This window comes from Melanerpes formicivorus, unplaced genomic scaffold (assembly GCF_026170545.1).
Source record: "Melanerpes formicivorus ecotype bairdi unplaced genomic scaffold, bMelFor1.0.p_v2 SCAF_7, whole genome shotgun sequence".
Classification (NCBI taxonomy): domain Eukaryota; kingdom Metazoa; phylum Chordata; class Aves; order Piciformes; family Picidae; genus Melanerpes; species Melanerpes formicivorus.
This window is the reverse complement of record NW_027142359.1, coordinates 20,828,604-20,846,618: the sequence shown is the minus strand read 5'-3', so window position 1 is coordinate 20,846,618 and position 18,015 is coordinate 20,828,604. Positions and strand designations below refer to the sequence as shown.

Genomic DNA, 18,015 nt, shown 5'->3' with positions numbered 1-18,015 from the left:
TTGCCATGTTAGTTCTGGTGCCTGACAGAATTATATCCTTGTCTTTATTCTGAGAGAAGCAAGAATCTTTCTTGTGCCAGCAGGGTCATCAGTGGGGTTTGAATTTTCTAATCTACCACATAAGGCCAGCCTCCTTGCACTCAGAGTGGGACAAGTGATAGACAGATAGTCTTGGGGCTGACCGGAGCAGTGAAAAGGAAGGTTGACTCTCTGGAAATGGCTTCCTTTATATGCTAAACAAATAACATGGGATATTAAGATTGAATTTAAGATTAAATAAATGTTAAGATTGTTCCCTTAAAATGGTGATGGTGATTAGATGGAAATGCATGCAAATACATAGGTGTGTTTCAGTGTATTTCCCTGGGAATCTGATACTATGATAGAATGACTTGAGTTGGAAGGGACCTCGAAGATCACCTAGTTCCGACCCCCTGTGCTGTGTACAGGGACACCTCCCAATAGACCAGCTTGCTCCAAGTCTCATCCAGCCTGGTCTTAAACACTGTCCACAACTTCTATTGGCAGCCTGTTCAAAGTGTCTCACTCATATTGGGCAAGAGAGTGTTCTTGATAAAGAAAGGACACAGGGAAAGATATCCAGATGCAAAAGGCAAATGGAAGCATTGGGGAAGGAATGAAAAATATCTGAGAAATTCAGATTACAGTTGTCCTTAGCTTCCTTAACTTAGGGAGAAAGAGGAAAGAGGAAATCACTGGAACAGGAGGCTTAATACATGACTTTGAACTTTCTTGTAGTTCCTCCTGAAATCAGAGATCAAGAAAAGGTGACAAACACATCAGTAGTAGTCCATCACCCTGTAAGTCTCTTCTGTGAAGTATCTGGTAGCCCCTTCCCCATCATCTCCTGGTATAAAGAAGATATTGAGGTACGTATGACTAACCTAAGTGAAGCAACGTGGCCATCAGCAGCCAGTTTTGTGTTGACTTAACAAGGCTGCTGTGAGAGCTCATCTGAAGTAAATACATGTGCTTGCCTGTATGTGCACTGAGAACACCCACACAGAAAGGAGGCTAAGTATGGCTAATCCATTAGTTCAGCTGGTCAGTAAGGCAAAAGTAAACTCTTACTTTCAAGATTCCCCAAGGAATTAACCTTAGCAGTCTCTCAGTGTTCTCGATGCCAGAGTCCTTGCAGAGGAGACCAGTAATGGTATTTTCTGTATTCTGTAGATGGAGAAATAAGAACTCTTGCAGATGATCTGAATTCCTCAGGATTATCCTCAAAGTCCCGTGCATCTGCTTGAAGCTGAGAAGTGATAGTTTAAGATGAGGAGAGACCCCCTTTATGCACCTCTGTGACAGAGCATTACTGATGGACAAGGAATTTTTGGTTTTTTTTCCCACTCTCTGTTGCATTTTGGGTTACAAGCCATATTGAATAGATTGCAGAAATGGAGGAGATTAGTGCTCTAACTGAAAGGGGAAACAGATTATCCTCAGACTAAAACTGCCATTTTCTTATGAAAATCCAGCTGTGATAGTTGGCTGATGTAACTTGGATCACATAAGGCTGATGTCTTGGGTTCTTTTAAGGTTGTGGAAAGCAGCACGCTCCAGATTTTGCACAATGGGAAGATGCTGAAGCTTCTTAAAGCTGCTGTTGATGATGCTGGACAATATTCATGCAAAGCCATAAATGTAGCAGGAAGTTCTGAGAAGCTGTTCAACCTCGATGTACTAGGTTAGTTCCCTGGGTTTCTTTTTGCTGTATTGTTTGGAATTTTAAAGTTTATAATTGGAAAAGCAATTGATAATTCAAGAGGGAAATAAAATTTAAGCCATTATAAATAAGTTTTCCTTACTGCCCATTAAACAATGGCTGCTGAAGCACTCATTACAATGGCTTTTGAATATTTAAAATTTACCCTTCTTGCAGTAACAGAGGCAAAATGCTGCTCTTCATGAATGACCTCTGGTCTTTGATCCTTTGTTTTGTGTTTTGGATGTACTGCCATGTAATACAAGGAGTTGTCTATGCAGAGTTTACCAGCATAACTGTCACACTGTGGAAGTGCTTGTGATGGTAGAAATGATGTGATCTAGCAGGATTTACTTTGCAGTGTGAGCTAAAGTTGTTCTGAGGGAACAGTATGATCTGCTACAGTATTTCTTCCAGTTTCATAACAAACCTCCTCTGCGTAAAAAACAGTTCTTCCTGTAATGTTTGTCTTTTTGAAGTCCCACCAAATATAATAGGTGCTGAGACCCCCAGTGAAATCACAGTCATCCTCAACCAGGAGATCAGTCTTGAATGTAGAGCCAAAGGCTTCCCCTTTCCTGACATACACTGGTTCAAAGATGGCAAGTAAGTGTATTATAGTTTTTGTGCTTTGGTCTAGGTTATTGCTCCTCAGAACATGCAAAGTGCATGTCATGGTTTGAGCCTTAACTGGAAGTTAGGCGCTCAGATGAGGGGCAAGACGGAGAACCCCTCCCTCACTCACCCATTCTCTTTCCCAATAGAAAGGAAAATGGAAGGGGAAAGAATAGGGAAAAAATAAGGGAAGGGAAAAAAAAAAGGGGAAAGAAAGGGGATAGGGAGATATACAAAACAAACAGTCCTTTGGAGAAACATGGATGTGGCAGGGAGAAAGACCAGGCCTGACCACGTGGCAGAGAACCAGGAAGCCAGCAGCGACTCTTGGTCCTCTCGCCCAGGCAAGGCAGAAGCAAAAGAGAAGGAAAATGGTTGCAGTAGCCTCCCCTTTATAGTTTTGCAGGCAGGAAGGGGGAGTGGAACAGACTAACTCAGTTTCCTGGAGGAGGAAGGAAGGAACCAAGTCCACCTGGATCAGGTTTCCTTAATCCCTGGGGAGAGCAGGGCTCTCGCACAACCTCCCCCTCCTGCCCCCCCCCAGGATGGGCTAACCCACCACAGTGCATCATACCAGCAAGCTCTGCTTTTAACTATTAAGTGTTAACTTATTGAGATTGGATATAATTTGTGAGGGTGCAAGGTGGTAAATTCTTCAGTCAAAAGTTAGCATCCTGCTTTATTTTGTGACACTGGCACTTGCAGAACAGTTCTACAGTATTTGAAGCTGGATAATACTTGAACCAAGATGAACACAAACATTTCTTTGAGTTTATTCTATCTGGATTGGTTTAAACACATTGTTAGTTAAAATAGTTGTTTTGCCAACATGTTTTTTTCATTGGGCAAACATTGCTCTAGCTAGTGCCTAATGCATATATACATTAAAGGGTTTAAACCATTTGCAGCCTGCATGTTTCAGTTCTTCATCCCATCCCCTAGGAAAGCAAACCTAGAGAAGAATTCTTGACAATGTAAATAGTAACTGAATACCAAAACCGTGCAGGTCAGTATGGACATTGGCTGGTACTCATAGATATTCTGATGTGACAGTTCCTTACTTTTGTTAGTGATATGGTGACACTTCTTGTTATCATCAAATGACTGTCATGAGCTAAATAGTTAGGAAGGGTACTGAGATCAGCAGCAGGACTCTGACTCTGATGCTGGCACCCTGGATGATTTGAGTACACTACTTCTGTGCTTTGGTTTTGTCTAAAAAATCAGGAATGAAATTAATTGTATTTTTGTCACTCTGTGGTGGTTTTTTGGGTTAATGCATTTGATCTAGTGCTTAATGGTTCTCTTCAATGGTACAATTACTGCCATACAATAGAGCCCTTGTCATCGCTGTCAGTTGAAATTAATGTTGAAATGACCTTTAGAGGCATCTTCCAACCTAGAGCATTCTATGATTCCTTGAGTCTATGAAAGTTTTGTGAAGCAAAACAATCTCTATTCCAGGCCTTTGTTTTTGGGTGATCCCAATGTTGAGCTTCTGGACAGAGATCAAGTTCTACACATAAAGAGTGCTCGAAGGGTAGACAAAGGCCGTTACCAATGCAGTGTCACCAACACTGCTGGAAAACAAGTCAAGGAGGTCAAGCTGATCATTCATGGTAAGTTTATAGGTTGCCTGATCCTAGAGGATCAGATTTCTCTTCTGGAGATACTCAGATAAATATGAATTAAGACTCTGCCTGGCAGAAACTTTTTAAAAGGACTTATAGTGACAGAATGAGTGGGAATGGATTGAAGCTTGAGGAGGGCAGATTTATACTGGAGATGAGGAAGAAATTCTCTACAGTGAGGGTGGTGAGGCAATTGAACAGGTTGCCCAGGGAGGTGTTCAAGGCCAGGTTTGATGAGTCCTTGAGCAACCTGGTCTGGTGGATGGTGTCCCTGCCCATGGCAGGGGGCTTGGAACTAGATGATCTTTAAGGTCCCTTGCAACCAAAACCATTCTATGAATCTCTTCAAAGTGATATTTTTGAGTGTTTGTATGTATCAAGTATGGATGTAGACTTTGCAAGCTTAGCCTTTAAGTGGCTCTTGAATTTTGCTATTGGCTAGTTTAAACTGTATTATGTTATTATCACATTGTCCTTATTATTTTAATGCACTCATGGTGATCTTTTCCTTAATCTGGTGCTAGAAGTAAGCTGAGCCAGGAAAAAGTTAGCTAGTGCAAAAGTATAAATCAAAATGCAAACCCACTAAGAATCAGACCCAAATAGTCTTAGAAAAAGAATGTTCCAGGTGATCTTCAGGTAGTGTGGTATGTCACCTCACTTAAATTGCTGTAAGCTCAGGTCATTTATAGTGAGATAAGAATTACTAGCTTGAGATAAGGACACTACATTATTTTGATGAAGTTTATAGCACACAGAGTACACTTTTTGTGGTTTTACAGTGGAGTCTTGGCAAAGGGAGGATGGACAGTTCCTGTGATAGGTGTAGCTAGGTTTAATGTAAATTAGGAGATCATCATTTGGGAGAAAAGGAGGAGAAGGATTCATGGAAGAAGAAACTAATGAGGAAGGACTTCAAAGCAGGCAGGAGGAAGAGCTTTTCAGTTTTGGAGTTACATGAAAGCCCAGTCAGACCTGAAAAACAGAGTGAGCACAGTGCTAGCAGAGATTAGGGGAAAACAAGTGCAGATATCTCTAGGTGGCAAAACACTCTTGTGCCTGAAGCAGGAGAGAGAGAATCTGATTCTGTGAGCTCTTGATCTGTTGAGTCCTCATTTGCTATGAATTTGCTTCTGGTTGTGTCTTCTGATATCTGTGAATTTATAACATTTCCCTCATCTGGGATGTTTCTGAAGCATGGAGCATCCACATGCACAGAAATATGCCTGTAGTGCTGGTAGAGAAATGCATTCACCTTTGAACCAAGTGTGTCTCAGCAGGTTTGCTAGGTTTGGGGTGGTTTTGCACACAAATTATTGAAATAGAAAAATATTTCATCGTGATTTTAATAAACTGCAAGACCCATCTCATAGGTGAAGGTCCACTCACTGCCACTTTGCTTCATGTTTCTGCAGTGACATTTAAAATGACCATTATGGAAGCCCATGAAAGTCTGGGATGTACTGAGCATGCTTGGCAGCAGAGGAGTTAATGTGTCTGGCAGATGTGTCGGGTACTTTCAGCAGTCATAAATTTAGTTGTTGCCAATTGCACTCTGTTTTTATTACTTTGACAGAGATTTACAAACTCTTTATATTGGCTGATTTACACGAGGCCTTGTTTGCTAGAAAAATCCCAGTACTGCTGCCTAGAGAGCAAGGGAAATGACCATGGGCCAAAAGTTTCAAAAGTAGGAGAGTGAAGCTAGACTGTTAAGCTCCTATTTAGTCTCCAAGTAAGTGACTTCATCTTCGGAAGTTTGGAGTCCTGAGCAGTTCCTACTACAGTTGTAGAGGCTCTTAGGTGTCTTTGGCATTTTAAATAGCAGGTTGCTGTTTAATTTTTGGGAGGATGCACTTCCTGAGGTGTACAGGGATTGCTCTTCCTTCACCCTGCAGAGGCAGGGAAGATGTAGAGCCATGCCTACATGCACTGAAAGGTGCCTGGAGGCCCAGCTGTCCTAAGGTGGCACAGGTTGGAGCCTGGAAGTTAAAATGTTTCCACATTCCTCTAATGAGGCAGCAATGCTGTGCAGTGCCCCTTGCTGTAGCCATGATCTTGAAGGTCTCTTCCAACCTGGTCTATTCTATTCTATTCTATTCTATTCTAATTAGATGGTTCTGTTGTGTTCTTTTCATGCTTTCATAGATTCATAGAATGGTTTGGTTTGGAAGGGACTCTTAAGATCATCTAGCTCCAACTCCCCTGCCATGGGCAGGGACACCTTCCACAGGATCAGGCTGCTCAAGACCTCACCCATCCTGGCCTGGACCACCTCCAGGGGAGGGGCATCCACAGCCTCCCTTGGCAACCTGTTGCAGTGTTTTACCACCCTCACTGCAAAGAATTTCTCCCTAATCTCCAATCTAAATCTTCCCTCCTCAATATTCAATCTATTCCCTCTCATCCTATCACTACAAGCCCTTATAAAATGTCCCTCCCCAGTTTTCTTGTAGAACCCTTTCAGGTGCTTTCAACTCTGTGTCCCAGAGAGTTGTACTGGCAGTGTGTAAGACTGCTGGGGAAATTGCAACACAAACCCACTAGGGCTGGAAATCTGATTGCTCCAAAATCTTTTGCTCTTGCCCCGTCCTACTCCATTTAAATCTGCAGAGACCTGTATTCTATGGCTGTAACCTTGTTTTGTCTTTTGAAATAGTGCCTCCTAGTATTAAAGGAGGAAATACCACCACAGAGGTATCAGCACTTCTCAACAATCTGATAAACTTGGAATGTGAAACCAAGGGAATCCCTGTTCCCACCATTACGTGGTACAAAGATGGACGCCCAGTTATTTCCAGCCCCCAAGCCCTGTACGTGGACAGAGGGCAGTTCCTGCAGATACCCCGGGCCCAGGTAGCCGATTCTGCCAAGTACACTTGTCGTGTCACCAACGCTGCTGGAGCTGCTGAGAAGATGTATGACGTGGATGTCTATGGTAAGTGAGAGTTTGTTTGACTTGGTTGCTTGCCACATTACAGGAAAGCTTCTCTGTCTTCATTAGGTCAGCAGCCTTGCAGGCATGTCAAGAGTACACAGCAGTGCATTTAAAGACTGACCTGCATTAGCAGTACCATGAAGAAAGAGCTTTACACCTCGTGCTTTGTGACTGTCAGGAAGCTATTGACTTCACAGGCCTTGATACATGCTTTAGTGAAATAACAGTACTATATCTGCTCACTATAGTCTTTCTCAATGTGTAGGCCAAACAACATTTACCTGAAATAGCCACTCTGGGTGGGATCTTTGGGGTACTGTTTAAGACCTTTATAGAGCAACGAGGCTGGTGAGGGGTTTGGTGGACAAGTTGTACGAGAAGTGCCTGAGGGAGCTGGGGTTGTTTAGTTTGGAGAAGAGAAGGCTGAGGGGAGATCTTATTGCTCTCTACAGCTCCCTGAAAGGAGGTTGGAGTGAGGCTTGTGTTGGTCTCTTCTCCCAAATAACTTAGTGACAGGATGAGAGGAAATGGGCCTAAGTTGTGCAAGGGTGGTTTATGTTGGATATTAGCAAGAAATTTCTTCACTGAAAGAATGGTCAAGCATTGGAACAGGCTGATCAGGGAGGTGGTGGAGTCATCCTCCCTGGAGGTGTGCAAGAAGTGTGTAGATGTGGTACTTCAAGAAACAGTTTAGTGGCCCTGGTAGTTGGGTTATGGTTGGACTCAATGATCTTAAAGGTCTTTACAGTCTTTATGATTTAATTCATCCATCTCAAATCCCTGCAGGTCCTCTGTTTTATACAGTTGGTCAATACTTAACTGCATCAATTGACTTCTCTGGCCTTTGTTCTTGGCTTGCCCCAGCAGCAAATTCTCACATGAAATCGTGCATGACATAATGGAGCATAAAGCCAAAGTGGGTGGGGAGGAACTAACCGATTTGCTGTTAATGTATTTTCTGGCTGCAGAATTAATCACTTGCAATACATTTTTTTTTCCTTTCTGCAGTTCCTCCAGTAATTGAGGGCAATGCTGCCACAGCCCAAAACATGCAGGTGACGGCTGGCAATTCACTGACACTGGAGTGCAATGCTGCTGGCAACCCTCCACCCCTCCTTACCTGGTTAAAAGATGGTGTGCCTGTGAAAGCCAGCTCCAACCTCCGTGTGGTAGCTGGGGGCAGGAAGCTGGAGATTCTGAATGCTGTTCCAGCTGACCATGGCCAATATTTGTGTGTGGCCACAAGCATTGCTGGAGAACAAGAAATCAAATATGAAGTGGAAATCTTAGGTGTGTGAGCAACAGAACTCCTGGTTGGTCAGATTTCCATAACCCTAATGCAGCATGTTTTTATTGCTGTCGGTGTCATGATTTGGCACTGAGTGGTTGCTTCTGGTGAGAGGACATCTTTCTCTGAGTTTGAGCTGTGTTGTGCATGTTTGGAACATTTCATGAGGAAGATTTATTATTACTTTTTATTATTATTCTTTTCCCATTGAAACTGTTGTCCTGGTCTGCATCTCTTCAGTCCCTTCTCAATGTCTCTAGGTCAATGAACTTCACACATGTTAATCACATTCTCCTCACAAGGTTTATTTAAGAACTATAAAGCCTTGGGTTTTAGGGTTTGAACTGTCCTTTTGAGGAGCATTGCACACTATTGCATGTACAGCATTCATTTTGCCACTCCAGGGATATCTCACTGGTCTTGCTAGTCAGTGAAGCAGCTGGGAGGGGCAGTATGGTGGTGCTTACTCCCCAGTCCAGCTGCAAAAGATCGTTGGGTAGATGCTTGTCTTCAGAAAGGCCAGTGGTTCATAGTGAACAGCAAATCAGTGTTTTCCCAAAATAAGATGAATGTCAAGATTCTTTGTGTTTTAACATGATTGTTGAGATAGACTTTTGTGATATTTCTGTATGCTTAAATATTTCTGGTGATGGATTCTTCTCTCTCACAGTCCCACCGTTTGTGGAAGGTGGGGATGAGCTCTTGGACTCCATTGTGATTCTCCATAGCCCTTTGGAGTTGGATTGTTCAGCAACAGGGACACCCTCACCAACTATCAGGTAGAGGGATTGGTATGACTGTGCTAAAAAGATAACAATCTGCTGGTTAATTACATGAACTTGGAGACAGTCTTTAGGAACTGACCATGGTATTTAGTGACAGTTAATATCTGATGGAGAAAGTCCTGTCTCGATTGTGCATCAGGCAGACATGTGGCAGGATCAGGATGTTATTTCAAAGTGGTTTGGTATGCTGTGACAATATATCCTGGAAATTGGAATAGGTAACAAGAGCTGCCAAACCCCTCGTTCCTTTGCTAGTGCACTCATGCGCTTTTCTCCTGCCACCACTGACTGCTTCTGCTTTGGAGGTTTCTATCATCCTCTGGTTCTACTTCCCAGCTGTCACTTTTCTGACTTCTTCCTTAGTGCCTGTTCCCTTATTCTTCTTTCTCCTCACAAACTGTTTTGGTCTGTGGCACTCAGAAAAGCAGAATGCTACCTGACATCTCCAAACCTTCCCAGAAATGCAAAGAGAGTTACTGAAACAGTCTGTTTAATAAAATTATGCTTTTTTGCTGACCTTACTTTCCTAGAAATTTGAGACTATTCTCTCCTTTTGGTAGGTGGTTCAAAGATGGTCAACTAGTCGAAGAAGGAGCTGGGCATAAGATCTTATTAGATGGACAAAAGCTTCTCATCTCTCGAGCTCAAGTGTCAGATGCTGGCCGCTATAAATGTGTGGCTGCAAATAAGGCAGGAGAACACGAGAAGGAATTTGATGTTATAGTGCATGGTAGGTTCCTCAGGAAGTGGGAAAGCAGCAGATAGCCTGTATTTTAGACTAATGTCAAGAAGGTGCTCAAGCCTTCTGTAAATGCTTGTTTGAGACTTGATGGGGTGCTTGGTGCCATGGGTTAGTTGTTTGGGTGGGTTGGATTGGTTGATGGGTTGGACACGGTGATCTTGAAGGTCTCTTCCAACCTGGTTTCTATTCTATTCTATTAATAGGTTGAAAACTGGGAGATGAGATGGAATAGAAATAGAGCTACTTTTACCTGTGGGATATTGCTTGTATATATTTAAATGCATATGTTCAAATGCTATTTCACTGTTGTCTCTGCTGCTTCTTGCAGTTCCTCCAACCATTAAGTCAGCTGGGACTTCTGAGCGAGCTGTGGTGATATACAAGTCTGTGACAATGCAGTGCATTGCCAATGGCATTCCCAGCCCTTCCATAACTTGGTTAAAAGATGGTCAACCAGTAAACACAGCCAGAGGAAATGTAAGGGTAAGCACTGCCCTTTATGGGATCCAAACTGTGAAAGATAGTTACAATAAATTACACTTGTTTCTGCTTCTTCTTATGTTGCTCTATGAAGATGCTGATAATCCATCCTGGAGAGCAATGGGCTTTGAACTTGAGTAGGAGGGTATCTCAGGTTGCAAAGCAGTGTTTAGTGACTGAATCCCATTAGACACCTCCCTGTCAGACTAGCTTCAGCTCTGGCTCTTTCTGTTGTACTTTTACCTTCAAGGTATGATTGTCTGCTAGTTAAGGGGTGTCTCTAACCAGTTGCCACTGTGAGGTGGGGTTACATGTGTTTTTTCTATAAGTACTGCCACTGCAGCAGCTACCTGTAAGTTCCCTTCTCACTTTCTGAGTTTGGAAGAACAGCTCTTCCCAGTGCTTGCATGCCCCAGGGGGTTGAGCTGTTCTGATGGCTTTGATTATTCTAGGCTAGAGCAGTTTGTGACATCTTGCCAGCTGCAGCTCCCTCTGCCTGCAGCCCTCTCTTCACTTTGCTTGCCTGCACCTCTATCATCTAGACCTCTTTACAGCTAATAATCCTGATGTCCCAGGACCACTGAAGGCTCTGAACTACCAAGACACTTCTTGCATGAGTATTAGCCCCAGGTTAGATGAAAGATGAGACTGGCTGTGCTCAGTGCCAAGGTCTGCTCTGCCACTGCACTTAGTGACTGTCTGGAATTGTTGTGTAAAGTGTGGTTCCTTGCTTCCTGTTTTGGTCCAGCTGGAGTCTTCAGGCCGTACTCTGAAAGTTTTCAAGGCCCTGCTGGAAGATGCTGGCCGATACACTTGCGTGGCAACAAATGCTGCAGGAGAAGCCCAGCAGCACATTCGGCTACATGTGCATGGTAATGTTCCTGCCTCTGGTTTGATACTAAATGTGGCGGGTGTAAGGCAGCTTTTTTTATTCTGAATTTCTTTCTCTGTTCAGCTCTCTGGCATTTTTTTTGACTCTGCACATCCATCTTCCAGTTTTCCTTCTTTGTCCCACTCCATTAGTAAGAAGGCAGGGCAAGAGTTTTCTGTCTTGAGATTTAAGCTTCTGTGTGTGGCATGAAGGGGCACAGAGAAGAAAGTCTTTCCAGTTGACCATTCTGTTCAGAGATATCCCAAGAAGCCAGACTCATTGCCACTAACCCACCACTCTGAAACAAAGAAACAAAATCACAGAGGGGTACTCTGTTTCTGAATCAAGAGATGATGTACCACTGTTGACATTACTAATTTCTGGGGTAACATTGACCTTGCAATGGGGAAATTTTGCAGGAATGGCTTTTCTGAGAAAGAAGCATTCTGTTATGAGGGGTTTTCCCAGCCTGCTTTAAAGGAATGTCATTTTGCAGCTAAAAGCACTATTAAAACAATCAAGGAAATGTGGCATGTGAATTTCATAAATGCTCTCCCCATGATTTATGTATATTTGCCTTAGAGGTGACCACTAAATATTGTGCATTCTTGATGTGGCACAGTTCTCAGAGGATACAGGAGGTGCAGGAATGGACTCCAGCAAAATGCTGTTGATGAGTATGATGGTGTTGACTTCTATTGTCAAACCAAGTCAGTAACTGGAGAATACTGAACTGAAACTGAGAGATTTCAGTATCTCCATGGATGAGGCTTAGCAGGAGAAACCACACTTGTCTTACGGCATGATACTTGCATAACAGTTAGTTTTAGTGCCACTCTCAGAAATATCTCTTTTCCTCCATGTTCAGTGACACTATCTGATGTTTCTGTCATGTGGCAAATTCCATAAGGTGAAGAGTCTTGATTTGTTAAAGCCAATTACAGCATTCAGTATGATGTCACCAGGTCACGTGAGAGGAGCTTGCCACATTACAGGAATTACTGTTCTGTGCTGTATGACTGGCTGCCTTGGGTAGAGCCACAAAATACATGATGATGACTTCTCACAGGGTCCCAGCATGGTAGGCATTGGAATGGACCTCTGAGGATCATCCAGTCCAGCCCCACTGCTGAAGCAGGGCCAACCACAACAGCTTGCCCAGCATCACAGTGTCCAGGTGGATCTGGAATCTCTCCAGAGAAGGAGACCCCACAACCTCTCTGGGCAGCCTGCTGCAGGGCTCCACCACCCTCACAGCAAAGAATTTTTTCCTCCTGTTCAGATGGAACGTGCTGGGTTCCAGTTTGTACCTGTTGCCCCTTGTCCTGTCTCTGGGTACCACTGAAAAGAGTCTGTCCTCATCCTCCTGCCCCCCACCATTTAGCTCTTGCAGAGCATTTATCAGATTCCCCTCTCAGGCTGCTCTTCTCCAAGCTAAACAGCCCCAGGTCTCAGCATTTTCTCCTTACAGATATGCTTCAGACCCCTCAGCATCTTTGAAGCCTCTGCTGGACTCTCTCCTGTATTCCTTGTCTCTCTTGACCTGGGAGCCCAGTACTCCTGATGTGTCCTCACTAAGGCAGAGTAGAGGGGTTATGTAATTAAAGAGTATTCCTGTTTCAAAGACATGCTTTCGTGAGAAATTCCTTGATCAACCAGTGGTTAGCTGAAACTTGTGCAATTCATTGCCCAGAGTATCTCAGAGGGTAGATGACATTGAGTGGATGTTCTACTAACTGGGTGGCTGAATTAATGAAAACCTGATGCCTTTGTCTTTTCCCAGAACCACCCAGTCTGGAAGATGCAGGAGAAATACTAAATGAAACAGTGGTGGTGAACAATCTGATCCATCTTGAATGCAGAGTATCTGGGAACCCTCTGCCAGGTATGTTCATGCCCCTTTGAGAGCAAGAAGCAGATTTGAGTAAAGGTTTTCACTTTTGTCTATCTTTTGTAAGTAATTCATATTTTGAAGGTGGTTTTTAAACTGTCTACAAACTGTTACTAAGTGAATATATAATGGGAAATGTCAAGATATCAACTGGTGTGGTGTAAGCATTGAGGAATCCATTGATCCTCATCATTTTTAATTGAATGGAGGAAAACCACAAGGACAATCTGCTGTCCTGCATATACTGTGGTACCCTGTCTCTAGATAGGAGTGCTGTTAGACTTCAGCTAAATCATAGATTCACAGATGGGGTTGGGCTGGAAGGGACCTTAAAGATCGTCTAGTTCCAACCTTCTAACAATGGGGAGAGACACCTCTTACTTTTTGCTCAAGGACCCATCCAGCTTGGCTTTAAACACTTCCAGGCTTGGAGCCTCCACAACTTCTCTGGGCAACCAGTTCCAGTGCCTCACCACCTGTATGGGGCAGAATTTCTTCTTAGTGTCTAATCAAAATGGAGCTTTTCCCGGTTTGAAGCCATCACCCCTGGTCCTGTCATTCCATGCCTTTGTAAAAAGTCCCTTTCCAGCTCTCATGTAGACTAGGGGAGCCTGCTCTGAGGTCTCCCCAGAATCTTCTCTTCTCTCAGCTAAACAACCCCAACTCTGTCAGCCTGTCCTCACAGCAGAGGTGCTCCAGCTCTCTGACCATCTCATGACTCTCCTCTGGGCTTCCTCTAATAGTTCCATATCCTTGTTTTGGGTGCTCCAGAAATCAGCTATAAACACTCCACTCTTTTCTCCTGTCAGGTCAGTATTTCATAGTGTAGGGCAGATTACAACAACACCCTGTGTTCTGAGGGTGCCTGTCAAGTGTGGGACCTTGAGTCTACTGAAATTTAATAGAAGTCTCTGTGTTTGGTCTGGGTTCTTTGCCTGTGAAAAGGAGTAGGTTTGCTGTGTGTGTACAGAGCTGTCTGTGGCTTGCCCCAGTCATAACTGACACTCATGGATTTATGGGCTCTCCTTGTATTCTAAGGTTTGATAACTCTGCTGTCTATATCTGCTTGTCTTTTATTTTCCTCTCATTTTGTGGAATTAGAATATTTATTTTTTTACGGCAAGTTTCCCACAGAAATCATAGCCAAGTGAAAGCTGAAGGAGTTTGGCTTCTGTTTAAATTGCTGGATCTTCTAAACTGTTTCTGAAATGACAGAAAAATGAAGAGCAATCTGGACTTGAGTTGTTTCATTGCTGGAATTCTTTCAGCAATAGGATTTTTGGATTAGGTGTTGGTTGTTTTTTTACAGTTAGTCTTTTTTTGTTGTTCTTGCTGTTGAGGTGTGCAGATAAAATCTAATGTGTGGTTTATGTTCCCACCTTCTTCTGATGGGACATAAAAATACTGTAGCATTAGGAGAATAATTTTCTCAACTATTGTACAGCAAAAAAATAGTGTATTACTGATATAGCTAGCACAGCAATTTTTTTCTTGTGCTGTGTCCCATTTTTAGAGGAGCATCCAGGTTCACCTTCCCCTCATTGTAAACAATGAATTCTCAGCAAAATATTATTCTCAAGAACAATTTATACCTCCATAAAACAAGACATGCAATTATTAGAGTGTATGTGAAATGCTATGAAAACATGAGGATTTCATATCCATTTTGCACACTTTTCCTCAGCAACTTGCCAGTTATTTTAGGACAAACAATTATAGAATTGTTCTGTTTGGAAAAGACCCCTACAATCATCAAGCCCAACTGTCAACCTAATACCACCATGGCCTTTAAACCATGGCCTGAAGTGCCATATCTACATGTTTTTTACATGGTGGAGCTCATGTAATTTAGACAGGGAAACCAGTTTATTCAGCTCTTCTGTCTATGATGTGCTGTTTGGTACTAATGTCAAGGTATAACATTAATTAAGGAAGGTGATATTACAACAGCACACTAAAAAAGAAAGAAGCTTGTGTGCAGTCCTGTCCATCAGTCATGCCAAGATACCTCTTGGTTGTCTGTTTTTCACAGAAAACTTGTGTGCTGTGGAAAATGTTTCAGTAAGTGGCAGTTTTATTGAATCACAGAATCATTTTACTTGGAAAAGACCTTTACAATCATTGAGTCCAACTGTTAACCCAGCACTGCCAGGTCACCACTAAACCATGTCCCTCATCACCTGCATGGTTTTTAAGTCCCTCCAGGTATGGGGACTCCATCAACTTCCCAGGGCAGCCTGTTCCAGGGCTTGACAACCCTTCTGGGGAAGAAATCCTTCCCAATGTCCAACCTAAACCTCCCTTGATGCAGATTGAGACTGTTTCTTCTCATCCTATCACTTGTTGCTTGTCACCTCTCAGCCTTCTATTCTCCAGACCGATAACCCCTCAGCTGCTCCTCAGAAGACTTGTGCTCTCTTCTAGCAAAGCAGTGATGCCAGTGCAGCATTAGTTACACATTCTGCTGATGGAGGGGGCCATCTTTTGGCAGAGATGCAAAAAAGTCCTCACATTTTGTTGATGTTAAATTTACTGTTAGAGTAGTAGCAGTTTTTCAGCCTGCCAGTTCAACTTTTGGCTTGATTCCTTGCATTGCAATATTTCAGGGTAAAAGATAATAATAATAATAATAATAATACAAAAAATAAAACCAGGTTGGAAGAGACCTTCAAGATCATGGCGTCCAACCTATCAACCAATCCAACCCACCTAAACAACTAAACCATGGCACCAAGCACCCCATCAAGTCTCCTCCTGAACACCTCCAATGATGGTGACTCCACCACCTCCCTGGGCAGCCCATTCCAATGGGCAATCACTCTCTCTGTATAGAACTTCTTCCTAACATCCAACCTAAACCTCCCCTGGCGCAGCCTGAGACTGTGTCCTCTTGTTCTGGTACTGGCTGTCTGGGAGAAGAGACCATCATCTGCCTGTATACAACTTCCCTTCAGGTAGTTGTAGAGAGCAATAAGGTCAGCCTTGAGTGAAAACCCCAACATATATCACCATATTGCACATTTTTAACCCCCTGCTCTTGACCTTGATACAAGTAAATGTCCTCTCAGTGTGCCTTGTGTGATAGTTTTTTAAACATCAAAACGTTTTCTTCACGACTTTCCAGTGCATATGGATGATATTGTCAAGTTTACTGTTGAATTCTGTAGGCATGGTCAGTATTTTGCCACAAATATTGGATTTTTCTCATTTTTTAGTTACTGGTTATTAATTGTCACTAATTATTTGTAATTATTAATTGTTACTAATTATTAATTATTTGTTACTTATTACTAATTGTTATTAATGGTGATTTGTAGAATAGATTCATAGAATGGGTTGGGTTGGAAGAGACCTTAAAGATCATCTAGTTCCAGCCCCACCCCTGCCATGGGCAGAGAAACCTTGCACTAGATCAGGTTGCTCAAGGCCTCATCCAGCCTGGCCTTGAACACCTCCAGGGAAGGGGCATCTACAACCTGCCTGGGCAACCTGGTCCAGTATCTTACCACCCGCAATCTGAAGAATTTCTTTCTAATATGCAGTCTGAATCTCCCCTTCTCCAGCTTCAATCCATTTCCTCTCTAGCTATCACTACAAGCCACTGTAAAAAGTCCCCAGCTTTCCTCTAGCTCCCCTTCAGGTACTGTAAGGCTGCTCTAAGGTCTCCCTAGAGCTTTCTCTTCTCCAGGCTGAACAGCCCAAACTCTCAGCCTGTCCCCATAGGGGAGGTTCTCTAGCCCTCTGATCATCTTCATGGCCTCCTCTGAACCTGCTCCAGCAGTTCCATGTTATTCTTGTGCTGGGGACACCAGAACTGGACACATCACTACAGATGGGGGGGTCTCAGCAGAGCAGAGCTGAGGGGCAGAGTCTCCTCCCTGTCCTGCTGCTCTCAATGCTTTGGATGCAGCCCAGCACACAGCTGCCTTCTGGGCTGCCAGCAACCATTGCTGGCTCATGTTGAGATTGTCATTATTGGTTTGCTAATGTTGTTCAGCATCTGAAAGCTAAGATGGCAAGTTGGAAGGCTCTGGTCCCATTGCTTGCAGTGGGAGTATTTTGGGGAACTTTTCCACCTTTCCTGTTGTTTTGCAGCTATCACATGGTACAAAGACAACCGTCCCCTTAGCAGCGCTGCCAGCGCCACGCTCCTGAACCGAGGGCAGGTTCTGCAGATCGAGGGTGCTCAGATCTCTGACACTGGTGTCTACAAGTGTGTGGCTGTCAACACAGCAGGCACGGCTGAGTTGTTCTACAGCCTTCAGGTCCATGGTAAGTAGTAAAAAATGTGCAAAGGCCACCAATATTTACTCTCAATTTCAAGTCTGCTGAGCAAGCTTACCATCACTTGTCATGCTGGGAGGGACACAGCAGGGGTCAGAGAGAAGAAAAGGCACTCTTCTGTTTTTCAGTGTTGTTAGAATAAAGGTTTTTAATCAAGAAAAGATAGGGAAATAATTTCTAGGAAGACTGAGCAGAGACAGCAGACTTGTGGAAGTCTTTAGCATATGACTTGCTTATTTCAGCAATTTGAAAGACCAGGCAATTGCTGGGTTATGCTCTATCACAGAAACCCACACTGGTGGGGATTGGAAGGGACCCCTGGAGATCATCCAGTCCACCCCCTCTACTAAAGCAGGGTCACCCACAGCATCTTGCCCAGGATTACAATGTCCAGGTGCATTTGGAATCTCTCCAGAGAAGGAGACTCCACGGCCTCTCTGGGCAGCCTGCTGCAGGGCTCCAGCACCCTCACAAGAAGGTTTTGATCCGGTTCAGATGAGTTTACAGCTCACAGTAGATAAAGGAAGGACACAGGTCAAATGCGCTTTCATAATCTAAGAGTTCAGAAGAAAAATATACTGTTTCTAGTGAGATGAAGTGGAAGTGTGGGTGTTTGCAGACATGAGACACCTGATCAGAAGCCAAATTGGAGCTTTTCCACTGATTTCAGTGTCTTTGGGATGGGGATATCATCCAAATTCTTATCTTTGAAACATGCATATGCATGTAGCTGGCTTTCTGTGGGAGGCTTCCATGCAAAACTCTAG

The 18,015-nt window shown here is 43.4% G+C and overlaps 1 protein-coding gene across 1 annotated transcript in view; it reads left to right on the top strand.

Moving 5' to 3' along the window:
- The window catches only part of HMCN1 (hemicentin 1), a 206,510-nt gene that overhangs the window by 98,218 nt on the left and 90,277 nt on the right, over positions 1-18,015 (top strand). The window contains exons 27-38 of the mRNA XM_068141310.1: positions 760-890; positions 1,558-1,705; positions 2,203-2,329; positions 3,803-3,957; positions 6,629-6,907; positions 7,916-8,197; positions 8,866-8,974; positions 9,541-9,710; positions 10,051-10,205; positions 10,951-11,074; positions 12,857-12,958; positions 17,060-17,236. Of these exons, the coding sequence (XP_067997411.1) occupies positions 760-890; positions 1,558-1,705; positions 2,203-2,329; positions 3,803-3,957; positions 6,629-6,907; positions 7,916-8,197; positions 8,866-8,974; positions 9,541-9,710; positions 10,051-10,205; positions 10,951-11,074; positions 12,857-12,958; positions 17,060-17,236 (1,959 nt within the window). The remainder of the gene's footprint in view (positions 1-759; positions 891-1,557; positions 1,706-2,202; positions 2,330-3,802; positions 3,958-6,628; positions 6,908-7,915; positions 8,198-8,865; positions 8,975-9,540; positions 9,711-10,050; positions 10,206-10,950; positions 11,075-12,856; positions 12,959-17,059; positions 17,237-18,015) is intronic.